This window comes from Schistocerca piceifrons, chromosome 2 (assembly GCF_021461385.2).
Source record: "Schistocerca piceifrons isolate TAMUIC-IGC-003096 chromosome 2, iqSchPice1.1, whole genome shotgun sequence".
In the NCBI taxonomy this organism is placed as follows: domain Eukaryota; kingdom Metazoa; phylum Arthropoda; class Insecta; order Orthoptera; family Acrididae; genus Schistocerca; species Schistocerca piceifrons.
Window position 1 is genome coordinate 293988128 of NC_060139.1, and position 15113 is coordinate 294003240.

At 38.8% G+C, this 15113-nt stretch overlaps 1 protein-coding gene across 1 annotated transcript in view; it reads left to right on the forward strand.

Annotated features, from left to right (window-relative positions):
• Positions 1–9269: 9269 nt before the first annotated feature.
• The window catches only part of LOC124776241 (pyridoxal-dependent decarboxylase domain-containing protein 1), a 75741-nt gene continuing 69897 nt past the window's right edge, over positions 9270–15113 (forward strand). Inside the window, exons 1-2 of the mRNA XM_047251106.1 lie at positions 9270–9418; positions 9619–9801. Coding sequence (XP_047107062.1) covers positions 9356–9418; positions 9619–9801 — 246 coding nt within the window. The 5' untranslated portion in view covers positions 9270–9355. The remainder of the gene's footprint in view (positions 9419–9618; positions 9802–15113) is intronic.

Consider the following 15113-nt stretch of genomic DNA (forward strand, 5'->3'; position numbering starts at 1 on the left):
TGTTCCCTTATGCTCTCCCTCAAAGTCTCTACAACCTCTGGTTCTTTCAGTTTATCCAGGTCCCATCTCCTTAAATTCCCACCTTTTTGCAGTTTCTTCAGTTTCAATCTGCAGTTCATAACCAATATATTGTGGTCAGAATCCACATCTGCCCCTGGAAATGTCTTACAATTTAAAACCTGGTTCCTAAATCTCTGTCTTACCATTATATAATCTATCTGATACCTTTTAGTATCTCCAGGATTCTTCCAGGTATACAACCTTCTTTTATGATTCTTGAAGCAAGTGTTAGCTATGTTTAAGTTATGCTCTGTGCAAAATTCTACCAGGCAGCTTCCTCTTTCATTTCTTCCCCCCAATCCATATTCACCTACTATGTTTCCTTCTCTCCCTTTTCCTACTGACGAATTCCAGTCACCCATGACTATTAAATTTTCGTCTCCCTTCACTACCTGAATAATTTATTTTATCTCGTCATACATTTCCTCAATTTCTTCATCATCTGCAGAGCTAGTTGGCATATAAACTTGTACTACTGTAGTAGGCATGGGCTTTGTGTCTACCTTGGCCACAATAATGTGTTCACTATGCTGTTTGTAGTAGCTTACCCACACTCCTATTTTTTTATTCATTATTAAACCTACTCCTGCATTACCCCTATTTGATTTTGTATTTATAACCCTGTAATCACCTGACCAAAAGTCTTGTTCCTCCTGCCACCGAACTTCACTAATTCCCACTATATCTACCTTTAACCTATCCATTTCCCTTTTTAAATTTTCTAACCTACCTGCCCGATTAAGGGATCTGACATTCCATGCTCCGATTCATAGAACGCCAGTTTTCTTTCTCCTGATAACGACGTCCTCTTGAGTAGTCCCTGCCCGGAGATCCGAATGGGGGACTATTTTACCTCCGGAATATTTTACCCAAGAGGACGCCATCATCATTTAATCATACAGTAAAGCTGCATCTCCTTGGGAAAAATTATGGCTGTAGTTTCCCCTTGCTTTCAGCCGTTCGCAGTACCACCACAGTAAGGCCGTTTTGGTTAATCTTACAAGGCCAGATCAGTCAATCATCCAGACTGTTGCCCCTGCAACTACTGAAAAGGCTGCTGCCCCTCTTCAGGAACCACACGTTTGTCTGGCCTCTCAACAGATACCCCTCCGTTGTGGTTGAACCTACGGTACGGCCATCTGTATCGCTGAGGCACGCAAGCCTCCCCACCAACAGCAAGGTCCATGGTTCATGGGGGGGGGGGGGGGGGAACCTAGTATAATCATGAAAACGTGATGTGAAATACTTAAAAATTGAGGGAAATATTATGAAATATGTATAATCGCGATAACCTGGTAAAATTACAGAAACTGATTCAGAATACATAAAATTAGAGAAAAAATACAATGAAATGAGTACTGAGCGAATTCAACAAAAATTGCATGTTCTGGAGGAGGAGAGTGTACTGATGCTACATATACACGCCTTAAAAGTTGAAAGAGGTGGAGGCATTCTAGAAACATGATGTCAAGGCGAAACAGCAATATTATCCTCCGCATGAGTAATTCAACATGATATCAGACCATGACTTCTGGCTACTGATCATGGTCTTTATTTCCTTATAAGATGTCACTGTTTCTTTATATGCTTTTTCAGCTGCCGACGATAATTTTATAGGACTGTTGTGAAGATACAATAATTTCTGATCCGCAATCGAGCTTGAACTTCGTAAACAGCAGGTGTCGTACACCACCAGAAACCTATGTAGTGTTTGTATTACAAAGACACAATGTATTCTTTGGTGGATAAGGTAGTTGTTTTATCACCTTACAGTTTGTTACCATAGTTTATAGGAGAGAAATTTGCAGGGAGAATGTGTGCTATGCACTGGAAATATATTTCTTATATTGGAATATTAATTCCACACGACTACTATCATAGCACGTTTAACAGCAGAACTGTGTAGCCTGTGGAATGTGTATATGTTCTACAAACACTTCTGTCTTGCCAATACCTTCTTGGTACTAAACCCAGACACTACATCAATACTTCAGAAGTGATAGTACAGTTGATTTAAGTAATATGCTTCAAACTCCTTCCATCTGGAGCTCCAACATGCATAATCCACATGTTTATTCTTATCAGTCTGTTATATCACAACACTACTCCCATATCTACTAAACACCAATAAGGGGTACTAAACTTCTTAAAATGCACAGATCTGGAGAAATCAAGTGCACTTGAATGGGTGCTGTGAGTAAGATTGGTGCAGAACAGTACTCACTGAACAGCAGTTACAGACTCAGATCGCTCTGTTTCTTCACAAGACACAGAGTGTATGGGTGTACCTCCCGCTTCTGGTCAGCACTGTCTGGTATACTTTGGTGTATATCTCCGAGTTTTAATAATGAATCGACTTACTGTACAGTCATCTATCCAATTCGCAATCCAGTGTGTGGTATTTGCAAAGTAGTGGAGGGGTAGTTTAGTGATGATACAGAAATTGGAAAGCATGCAGCCTTGTCATTGTTTGGTGTTGAAATTACCTACAAGCATGCAAAGGGACTCTCATAATCAATTTAATTACTCTATCAGTTCGATATAAATGACATGCCACCAGGTGTGTGGAAGCAAGGGTGGACATGATTCAAGAGTTGAAGTAGCAATCAGAAGTTTTTTCATTGTAGTGAGTTCTTTAAACAGTGTTTCAGTCTCCCACCCACATAAGAGGAGATGACCATCATAGTAAAATCAGCTATATTATCAAATTTATAAAGTGATTCATAGTATAAATGTGATATATACAACTTCTCTGTGCTGTTGCCTTGAGAGAATTTGTATGTGATGACACATTTGTTTACTTTAAGAGATATCGAAAATGAGGAGGCATCTTGAGACAGAGGTAGAGGATGCTCTTAGCACTCTGTCCTAAGGCAAAAACGAGTTAATTTTCTAGTCCTGCGATGCAGGATGTGGCAGAAAAGACCAGATATTTTTCTACCTGATGAGAAAATACTTAGAGGTAATAGAGCCTGTGCCACAGTATTGTACAGGATTTTCACAACAAGTAACGATACTTTAGCAATGTGAAAACGCATCCATGGTGCGATTTCTTCTATCTTCGAAAATAACTCGCATGAAAGGGAGCAATTTAAATTTCACATTAGAAATTAGAGGTGTATGAATAAAGAACATCCCCATTTCGGATTTTGTGAATGGAGGAGTCTGTGACAGGAGTGGAGCTGGAGTTAGTCCACGTCACACCCACTGTGCCACGGTCAGCAATAAGGGTGTCAGAAGTAGAGGCTTAAGAGGTCTGTCACTAGCCACGGTTTCCCAGCTGGCCAGATCTTCAGGTACACAAGACACTTGGTAGATAGTGCTGAACTAGACTGGAGGTGACTGGTCAGTTTTCTTTTTAGTCTTGAGACACGTTCAGGTAAGTTAATGAACACATAATGAAGACATAAAAATATCGTACAATACATTTCCCATGTTTCTGTTGGCTGGGATACGACTTGAGACTCGTAAATAGGTATAAGTGTGTTTCAGTCCCAAATGATGTTGCTACAAGAGTACTGTGTACAGGGGGAAGGATGTTCCTGGTGCAGTGGGACAAGTGGGTAGCTAATCTAATGTTATTATCACCCATCCTTATGTTCCTCCCAACAGCAGCTTTTCTAGATGTCATATCATTATTATCCATCCTTCCCATAGAGAGCTATCGGCTAGATGGCTGGAGCAACTCTCTCTAGTGTTAGACTAATAGCGAAAATATCCACTCCACATCCAGCTGGTATTCACTTGTAGGTTGGCAGGAGGCTACTCCCCTGTACTCCAGTGATAGCATGCTGCCCTATTGTTATTACTACCCTTCTATCCCTTTTAGGGCTATTGGATAGACTGGCTGCAGCAACTCTCGAATGGTAGACTAATAGCGAAAATATCCACTCTGCCTCTAGCAGTTATTGCTGCAACTGGGTAGATGTATTGTCTAGTGTTCAATCAGCGGCAACCCGAATTGTTTAAATACACAGTATTCTGCACTGTGTACAAAATAATAAATACTTGACAAGTGGGTAGCTAATCTAATGTTATTATCACCCATCCTTATGTTCCTCCCAACAGCAGCTTTTCTAGATGTCATATCATTATTATCCATCCTTCCCATAGAGAGCTATCGGCTAGATGGCTGGAGCAACTCTCTCTAGTGTTAGACTAATAGCGAAAATATCCACTCCACATCCAGCTGGTATTCACTTGTAGGTTGGCAGGAGGCTACTCCCCTGTACTCCAGTGATAGCATGCTGCCCTATTGTTATTACTACCCTTCTATCCCTTTTAGGGCTATTGGATAGACTGGCTGCAGCAACTCTCGAATGGTAGACTAATAGCGAAAATATCCACTCTGCCTCTAGCAGTTATTGCTGCAACTGGGTAGATGTATTGTCTAGTGTTCAATCAGCGGCAACCCGAATTGTTTAAATACACAGTATTCTGCACTGTGTACAAAATAATAAATACTTACATCCATCCTATCCAGCAGCCCTTCACAGACTGAGTTTTTTTCCCACCAGTTTCCAGATGGAGGATGGGAAGGGAGGGTAGAGGAGTGAAAGGGAGTGGGGGATACCCAGCAGCGCCCTATGGTGGTGGTGTTATGAAGGTCAGTTGGTTTCCAAACCTCTAGGTGAACACCCAAAATTTGATATTGCCCCCAATATATTTGAGTTTCCCACCATTTTCAGGGGTAGGGGTGGAGGGAGAGGGGATGAGAGGGGAAGGAACATGTGGCAGCTGGGAAAAACCCATGACATCATCAGTGCTAATTAATTGAGCAATTTCATTTATTTGCATAATTAATTTGATACTAATTTGATATCAAAATTGTGTCAGAAAAGCTTTGTCGCACTACTTGCATCACGCTGCTGAGTCCGGAGACCATATTGAACACATGATCTAGCTTGTGACCATATCATAATGAATATGCCAGAATTGCCATGTCTTGATTGTTTCTTTACTGCACCCACACTGCATTCTGATTGCTTATAGTGCGATAGTTTTACCTGTTGGCAGGAAGTGGAACTATTATTTTTTCAGCATACTACAGGAGTATACTGATTAATTAAAATACCTATGATGTTTCAGCATCATGCGATGTATACAGTCCATTGCAGCTCTCAGAACACTGTTAATTTAATTATAACCACACAGTACTTCCACACCAAAGGTATAGCATTTCTTATTTTTGTAACTCTCTTTTTCAATACAGGAACACAGAAAAATTTATCACTTATTGAACAATAAATAATTCACTAGACAATATACCATTCTTCAGTTCATGTCATTTCACTTCAATTTTGATCATACTATTATACTAACATCTCAACTCCTTTCTCTGTCATACAAAATTTTTCAAATTCCACATGTTGTCCAGAGATGACGCCATGTCTGCCCAACAATATTATAGGACAGTATGTCTTTTGCACATGCTGTGCAAACCATAGTACTAACACAAAGCACCACTTTAAAGAGGAGAAATAGATATATAGACATACTATGAAACTGATGTGTATGATTGGATACAGAGTCAAGTAGATTTCTGAAGCAGAAATACAATAAATAATTAATAGCAATCGCAGTTTTATATCCACAAAAGAGATCAACTATCAGTTTATAACACTCATTGACATTCATCGACTGAGCTACATACATATTTGATTGCATACATAATTAACCAGTGAAAGGGAATTTAACTGGACACTTAATGAAGTCAGCTTGATTAATAAACCAAAGCAAGTACGTCATCATCACTGCGGTAAGTGTTTTGAATATACATGTGTATCACTTACAATGTTTACATTATAAAAATTGTTAAGTTTAATTGTCAATTTTAATTAATTATTCAATATTTTCATATTTTTGTCCATAATTTAAATATGGTTAGAGACACGTGTATTCCGATTGCAGCAGTGAAATGAGCAAGTCATTTCCTGTAAGGATAAGCTGCCTTATATTTGGGTGTACACTAATTATTTAAGACATGGAGAGCAAAGACTGAAATTGATCATGGCAATTAAAATATATATTTATTCAACTGTGATTTGTGGGAAAATTACTAGACACAGGATCAAATATAAAATGTCGTTTTATTCGGATTTCTGATGTGATTCTGATGACACATCCAGTTTTGAGGTTGAATGTTTGTATGAAAAGTTATATGTAAGGCTGGTGATTGCTCAGACTTGTTAAGTGACATAGATGATTGGGATTTCCACAGTAGGTTGGCTGTGGGCATGATGCACATTCACATGTGCTGGAATGGAACTGAGGAGGCAGTAGCAATGATGGTCTCGGCAGTGATCGAGTCACACGTTTTTGGAACATCGAAGATTTTTTTTTGTGACGATGGTCATGACACTATTCCATGCAGTAACTCAGTGGAGACTTAGAATAGTCTGCAGTGGTCAGCATTCTGATTTATTCTACCAGAAGCACTGTAGAACTTGCATCTTTCACATGTTAAGCAGGTTTCGACTTAGAGTGATCTTATACTGTGTTGAACTGTAACTCAGTCTCTTTGGTAGGAACTCTGCTTATTTCAGCGCTGATTGACATATGGAATCATTCTATCATGTGACTATTCGACTTGCGTATTTTGTGTCGATCCAAAATTTAAACAATGTTGAGCTGTTAGTGCATGCTGTGTTTTAATAATGTAGTGAGTTTGATGTCCACTGTATTGGGTCTCAAGCTATTTAAATCCACTTGATGTCACTGTTGAGATTTATCACGTCTGCATTCAGAGTGTGGAAGAATAATAAACTATTATTATTGAACTTAAAAATTTATAGTTCAGAACATCATTTAGACTATTGCACTTATATTCAACCTAACATTGTTTAATCTGATTCATAGCTCAGGAAAAATTTGTTGGTAGGGTTGCGAACATCCCCTATCACAATGCAGAGACAGAGCCAAACAACATTTGTTTCAAAATATTTGACCATAAAAGTTGCAGTTCTTTCAGTGAAGTTGTGCCATAAATTTCTTATCTTCTCAATTTCATATAGCACCTTTTCATTAGTTATACAATCTTCCTCTCTAATCCTCTGAATTTTCCTGCAGCACTACATTTCGAAAGAAAGCTTCTATTCTCCTCTTTGCTGTAATGTGTATCATCCTTTCGTCACTTCTGTACAAGGCTACACTCTGTATAAATTCGTTCAGAAACGACTTCCAAAGATTTAAATTTAGATTTGAAGTTAGCACACTTCCCTTTTCCAGATACGCTTTTCTTGATATTGCCAGTCTGCATGTCATATCATCTCTACTTTGGACCTCAAGAGTTACTTTGCTGCCCAAAAATAACAGCTCAACTACTACCTCTAGTGTCTCATTTCCTAACGTAATTCAATCAGCATTACTGAATTTAATTCGACTAGGCCTACATTCCATTACCCTCGTTTTAGTTTTGGTGATATTCATATTATAATTACTTTTTGTGCACTACCCACTCCATTCAATTACTCTTGTAAGTCCTTTGTTGTCTCTGACAAAATCACACTACCATCAGCAAAGTCCGAAGTTTCTTCTTCCTAAACCTTAATTCTCTTTCCAAATTTGTCCTTGGCTTTCTTTTCTGCTTGCTGAGTGTACAGATTCAGCAACATTGGAAGTAGACTAACTCCCTGTCTCACTCCCTTCTTATCTGCTGACTCCCTTCCATGTTCCTCAACTCTTTGTAACTGTTGTCTGGTTTCTTTACAAGTAGTAGATAACCATATAATTAAAAACAGTGTTTCCTTTTTTGCTATTAGTTATGTGTAATGCATTAGCCTGGAATCAGTAGGTATACGTATGTTTTGGTACTACCACTCGCCATCACGTCACGTCACATCAAGTCAGAATATTCCTCAATGCATTTCAGATCGTATCATTCACACTGGCCGTCATCGGAAGTTTACCTATTTTTGCCGCTCTCACACACATGTTATAGTAGTGGATTTTGTGCTTTTGGTTCTTCTTTTGGTTCTTCTTTGATAATTGTGATTTGTTTTCCTGGTAAACTGCAAATGTTCCAAAGCGATTTGGATATTATTTTCCATTGGGTATTCTTCTACAGGCGGGGCCAGATATCTGAAAACGAAAAATTATTTAAGTTTTACGACAACAGGACAGAACTCACACCCATACCGTTTACAAAGAAGCATATAAGTTGATGAAGCGATTTTTATAATAACGCTTTGAGTGAAAAAAGTCAGAACTAACAAGGGAGGAAAAGGCAATTGTTTATGATGTTATTAGTTACATAAGGAAAAAACATCGTGTTTAAGGCTCTCTATTCCTGTATAAATATTGTTTGATTTGGCTGTATGTATATATTTTCGCTAGCACATAAATGTCAAAGTTTTGAAATCTTGTTTCCCTTTTCAGCACTTTACTACCCAAAAATGATCAAGAACATACGTTATGAAGTTTGAGTTGAACATTAATAATTTTTTTCGTTGTTTGTTCTCAATTCCGATATTATACTCCGACTTTTTCTAACGTGGATGATAACTTATAACCTCACATTCACAGTTTCGGTACTGAACTAAGCCAATTGTCGTGACGTCACGTGATGGACAGTGTGAATACATCCTGGCGTGGCTTGACATGACATGACGGAAGGTGTGAATGGCCTGTAGTGAGGTGCCACCTGCATGCAGTAGACAGGGCACTGTGAAAGTAGATCGTTTATATGTATATAATAAACAGATGCCGGTATTTAGATAAAAATGGTTGTGGGCGTATTCACTGTATAATACTGCGGTGCAGAAATTGTTTGTCGTAGACCACCAACATATTTAGTTAAATACAAAAGAACATGACATTGTATCTCTCTTTCTCGCAAGAATTATGTTATCTCTCTAGGCAATTTTTCACGCTAAAGTTTCAAACAATAACACTAATAAAGCAGTCCGATGGACAGTGTCACGCATGTCTGTGTCAATGACCTGGTGATAAAGTATGAATCTGACATTGCTACCATCTAACGACAAACTCCTGAGGTCAGAAACGGGGATCCTTACACTATATGAAAAAAAATCTATATTTACCACATATCGCGGTCTTCGCGCATCCGGTTTTGTCAACAGCTTGATGTGGCGCTTTCGCTTGGAAATCGATTAGCCGTCTTCTTTTTTTTTATCTAGAAAAATTGCAATCTCGAAGCTACAGTCGAGTTACCGTATAATCGATTACTGCATAAAGTACTGACGTATGATAATGCCGCACGTTGCGAACTGGTGTTCATTTGTTTACTGTGACGTTCAAGAGTTTTGTGTTTCTATGAAGATAAGTAATTGCCACGATGGCTGATGCCGGTGTAAACATTGGGAAAACGGAAATGGAAGCCAGTGACAAGCATCTCGAGGTATTTGTCGCGTAATGAGTAACATCTTATAAAAAACATAAAAACTCGATTCATCAATCGCCTCAGTAAACACATCGCAGTTTTATAAAATAATGTACCAAGAAATGTTAAGTCTTTGGAAGAGTTCTTTTTATTTACTGTTGCCACCTTAGGCACAATTGTCTCTACTTTTGGTAAAAATAATATCATGTTAATTTCAGGAACCTACACAGGCTTTGACAGATATTGAATTCCAGGCGTCCCAGGTTATTGAACGCCTCGAGGAAGCTGTGGAGAAAGCAGAAAAAGGAAGAAGTGAAAGCAATGGACAGGCGTGGGAAAATTCATATGGATTTTTACCATTCCTACGGAAGCCAAAGGATGAAATAATGAATATTTTGGAGGTATTCGCTACACCTTTCATTTTGATTGTTAGGTACTTGTAATGATGGAACGAATACGTACCTTGTCTTCCCAGCGACACAGTAGTGTTTCTTTCCATGCAGGTAATTGTAACAATTGCGAAGAAATATTATTTCAGGTAATAAGCCATCTTGTTGAAGGTTGGTGCACCTCTCTTGTATCCCTTTTACTCATGTTTTCAAAATAATAATTTATGGGTCTTGCAGACAACCTCTTCCTTCAACAAAACTTTGTATTAAGGTAATCCTCCTGTATTTGTTGTTCAGCGTACTAGTATCTTTATGAACACTGATTGTTAGTTGTACCAATATTCTCGGAGTCATAAATACACCAGTGGAATTTATAAATTTTTGGAGTGTCCTTTATACACCTTTACAACATACATTGTCCCTGTATTTGTTTCTCTCCAACATCTTTTGGTTATGCCCAGCATGTTAAGGGCTGATTGAAGCTCAGAGGAAGGCATGATCCTGTATTATTATTATTATTACGCACATAAATAAAATGAAGAAAATTCTGTTTTCATCCATACATCCAAAGAAATATAAACTGCAGTGATTTATTGTGGCTTAACATGGTGCTGCTTTTGTTTCGAAAACCCAATGTCTTGAGTTTTACATACACGGATATGCAGTGATGGTAGTCTGTTCTCGTTAAATCGTTTGTATGTGAACACCATTGCACTTACACATATCGGAAATTGTGGATTTTCACTGTTCATATCCACTTGACAGTGTAATTTTAGAGAATGACAATGGCTGCTGTACACACACAAGAATACGATTGATATGATATACAATTTTTTGTGTATTTGCATCTATTGATGTACCGATAATTTTATTTTAAACAATAGATGTATACACAATACACTAGGCCTACGTATGTAATATGCCATTTCTCACAACTACATCGATACTCTGCAAACCACTGTGACGTGCATGGCAGAGGGTACATCGCACTGTACTAGTTATCAGGGCTTCCTCCCATTCGGCTCACATATGCAGTTCGGAAGAATGACTGTTCGAATGCGTCTGTTAATAGACTTTCTCAGGATAGTTTACTTCTGTCTTAAAGAGTGTGCCATTTCAGTTCCTTCGGCATCTCTGTGACACTACCATGGATTAAACAAACCCGTGACCATTCATGCTGCCCTTCTCTATATACGTTCAATATCCCTCGTTAGTCCTATCTGGTATGAGTTCCACGCACTTGAGCAGTGTTCTAGGATGAGTCGCATAAGTGATTTGCAAGCAATCTCTTTTGTAGACTGATTGTACTTCACCAGTATTCTACCAATAAAGTCAGTCTACCAAATGTTTTACCCATGATTGAACTTACGTGATCATTCCATTTCATATCCCTACGAACTGTTACACCCAGGCATTTGTATGAGTTCACTGATTCCAACTGTAACTCATTAATATTATAATCACATCTCTCCTGCAATAGCCCGAAAACTTGTAGTTGTATAAAATGGAATGGCTTTTTAACTTACTGTGTGAAGCTAATGTTCACAGCCTGCTCGTTCTTCTAATTAAACCAATACACAGCTGTGTTCAAGGACATGCCGCAACACAAATCTCAGGAAACGCTGATGCCAAGTCCCTGGCAAATGGTTGGGAAAGAGTTGCAAGCTATTCACTGAGAAGTAACTCTGCAGTCGTGCCTTCTGCAGAGTGCTGTTTAACTGTACAGGAAGCAATTTGCTGCCAACCTGTTTCCAACTCCCATCGTTAACATTACTTTGAGTCGCTCTGTGTGCGGGGGCCTAAGTTGTTCAATTTTAATTGCACATACCTAGGGCAGCCATACTGTTTTAATAGTTATATTGAAAAAAATCAGTGTGCGATCATGAAAATTGGTAGTGGTGTCAGTCCTCTTCCACATGTTCAACCTTCAATGCCGCACATTTTTCACAATGTAGAGTGGTTTGGTAGAGAGGTTGGTTGTAGAAATCTGTCTTTTGGCTGTACAGGAAACATTCCACCTTAAAAATCACGTAGTCATTGTTCTGGAAATGCCCACCACTCTGCAGTTTCTTCATTAAGGAAAGTGGAAGAAGTCATTAGGTGCCGTATCATGAGCGTAAACGGCGTGAGGCAAAATTTGACAGATCAAACAAGCAGCATATGTGACTAGGTCCTCTGCAGAATGAGCGGGGGCATCATTGTAGATCAAAAACGTCACTTCAAGCAGCTTCGTGCAACACATTGTCTTACACTCCTGTAACCTCGTTCAGACTTAGTATGCTCCTGTGACTTTTTGCCCCAAGTGAGCACAATCTGTAAATGCCACAGCATGGCAGCCCCAAAAACACACACACTGCCTTACCCAATGAAGCTTTCTTCGCTGTTTTCATCGGTGGTGAAGCCACGTTTCCATTGGTTCTTTGTCTTTGGGTCATTGTGATACTTATCGACACTGTGGTTAGCACACTGGACCTTAATTCGGGACGACGATGATTCAAACTTTCGTCCATCCATCCTATTTAGGTTTTCCGTATTTTCCCTAAATTGCTTCAGGCAAATGCCGCGACGGTTCCTTTGAAAGGGCATGGCCGACTTCATACCCCATCCTTCCCTAATCCAGCGAGACTGATCACCTTGCTGTTTGGACCCGTCCCCCGAATCGAACAAATAGGTAGCTTAAAAATATACAGACATGAAGAATAAACAAGCATGCTTCATGAAGATAGGACAGGTAGTCAGTTGTGACCTTAATGACGGAATCGTCCTGGCATTTGTGTGAAATGATTTAGGAAAGTCGTGGAAAACCAAAATAAGGATAGCCGGAAATCCTCTTGAATGTGAGGTCAGCATCTTAACATCTGCACTGCTGCATTTAGTTGGTACTTATCGTACAGTGTTCTTTGATATAAACAAAATTTTGCTCCTCATCGTTGCACATGTCAAGGGCACCAGCTGGTGATTCAGGAACTTCGAACTCGCTGCCATGTCCCATGCGCCAACTCTAGACCATTTGGGAAACTATCTCCAGGCGTGCCATCAATAGTGTAGCTGTATTTTCTCCTTTTGTTTGTGCTTATCGACAACTTAGTGCTTCTGCCTTTTGGTGAGTGGTCTCCGTTAATTCTAAAGTATTTATGTTCTACAAGATCTTTCCTATAATGTTTGACTATAGAAATAAATAATCCCATTCAGAAATTTGTGAAATATACAGAGGTAGGTATCCAGCATCTCCGAGAAATAGAGAAACAATAAATAGCTACAATGATTTAAAAGTTTTGGGATTTGCAACATGAGTTAAATTTTCACGACAACTCTTTAGTTGTCTCTCTCGGGTGAATGCCAACCTTACAGTGAACAGCACATGTTGTGTGTCACTCTAGCAGTTGTTTCCTGCTCCAGAAGAGGACGGACAAGTACAGTGAAGGCCATCTCATTAGTAGACCTGTTGCATTTTCTAAGTGTTCTGCCAATAAATCGCAGTCTTTGGTTCACTTTCCCCACAACATTATCTATCTGATTATTCCAAGTTATTTAGTTGAATTCACGGCCTTTAGATTTGTATGCTTCATGAAATAACTAAAATTTTTTGACCTCACACTTTTCATTACTTAGTCAGTTGCCACTTTTTGCACCATATCTTGTATAAATATTTTGGAAATTTTGATTCTTGTCTTTGCTTCTTCTTGATACTGTAGCCATATCATGTATCCTTTGTTGTACCATACGCAAAATAGTCTACTTTTCCTATACTTTTTTGTCCAGTTATCTCATTCCACAAAGTTGTTTGCCCCCCATCTTTTAATGTTGCTTGTTCTTTCACAAACTAATGCTGCAGCTTCAAGAGTGTTGGCTTAATTTTTTTTAAATATTTTTGTCTTGTTTCTTCTTCTGTCTTGTTTCCAAACTTTTATTGGACTCACCTGTTGTGCTCTTAAATCGATCCTGGCTATGAGACTCAGGACTGTTAGTCAGTGGTCACTATCTAAGGATTTTAGTAGCTAAGAGTACTGTTGTTCTTTATTTTTTGTTTGCTTTTGACCACTGTACTGAGAGCTGACCCTTCAGAAAATAAGAAGGCGTACTGCTCATGCCACCTGCCTCTTCCTAAAATGACCATTGTCATGATGTAGCAGTAAATGTGATTCATATGATCCGGTGACATATTTCCATTGGTCCACAGTTCAATGTCAGTGATCGCATGCCCACTGCAGTTGTGGTTGACAATGTCGGGTTGACACAGAAATAGGTAGGGGTCACCTGCAACAGAACTCTGTGTTCAGCAGTGTGCGCTGAAGGGCTTGCTGAGAAACATTTTTGCCTGTGCCAACACTGAACTGTATTAGATCTGCCACAGCTCGTACTGTATCCTGCTTTATGGAATGGGTAAGCCTCCAGCCTCCACATTCTGTGATGAGGTGGCATTGCCCAATACCTTGTTGTTTTCTTGTGGTTCACCAGCCATCAACCACTTTCTATAGCTACTCACAACAGTAGCAAGAGAATAGCTGACCAGCTTTGCTGTTTCTGATAGTGAAATGTTTGTTCCCATGCAGCAGATCCTAACAAACTGATGTTTGTCAAATGGACTAATGTAACAATGAAAATATCAATTATTGATACTAAAATGTATAGTGAATGATACTATAATGCATACTAAATAATGCTATAGTGTATAGTGAATAATACTATAATGTAATTATGGTGTCAATGATGTTTGTCAAAGTCACTCATTTGAAGGCCATATTGCTGCTAGAATGATTCCTTATTCTGTCTGCTGCCCTTGTATAGTTTCTTTATCACGTCATGTGACCACTATGCCAGCAGCTAGCATTCGATGGGCTTTATGTTTTGGTCCATCAGTGCATATTTTGTACAGGTATGGACCAGTTCATTACTTTCTTAAATTATAGTGGATAATCGGACGAGCATAAAGTCTAGTTACCACTTACTGGTTTCCGAGGTAACCTTTCTTGTAAAGAGGCCCAACAATATATATTTTAAGTTGTATAGAAAATTACCCAGAATTAATTATCCATGAAGCACGAGACTAAGAATATGACAGTATAGAGCCCCAACTTTTTAGTGTCTTCCTGGAAATATGTGGCTTTGGTCAATCATATTAGAAATTAGTTCATTTGTAAACATGTGTCTTTTCGATTGATGTTGTGCACTTATATTTGCAGAATGGGACCATACAGTATTTTATGTAACAATGATGTCAGTCAAGACTGGAAAAATAGAAAAGTATTACAATCCTGAAATTATATTCTTCTTGAAAACTTCAGTATTTTCTACATTGCTTTGTCTGTAAAACATGGATACAC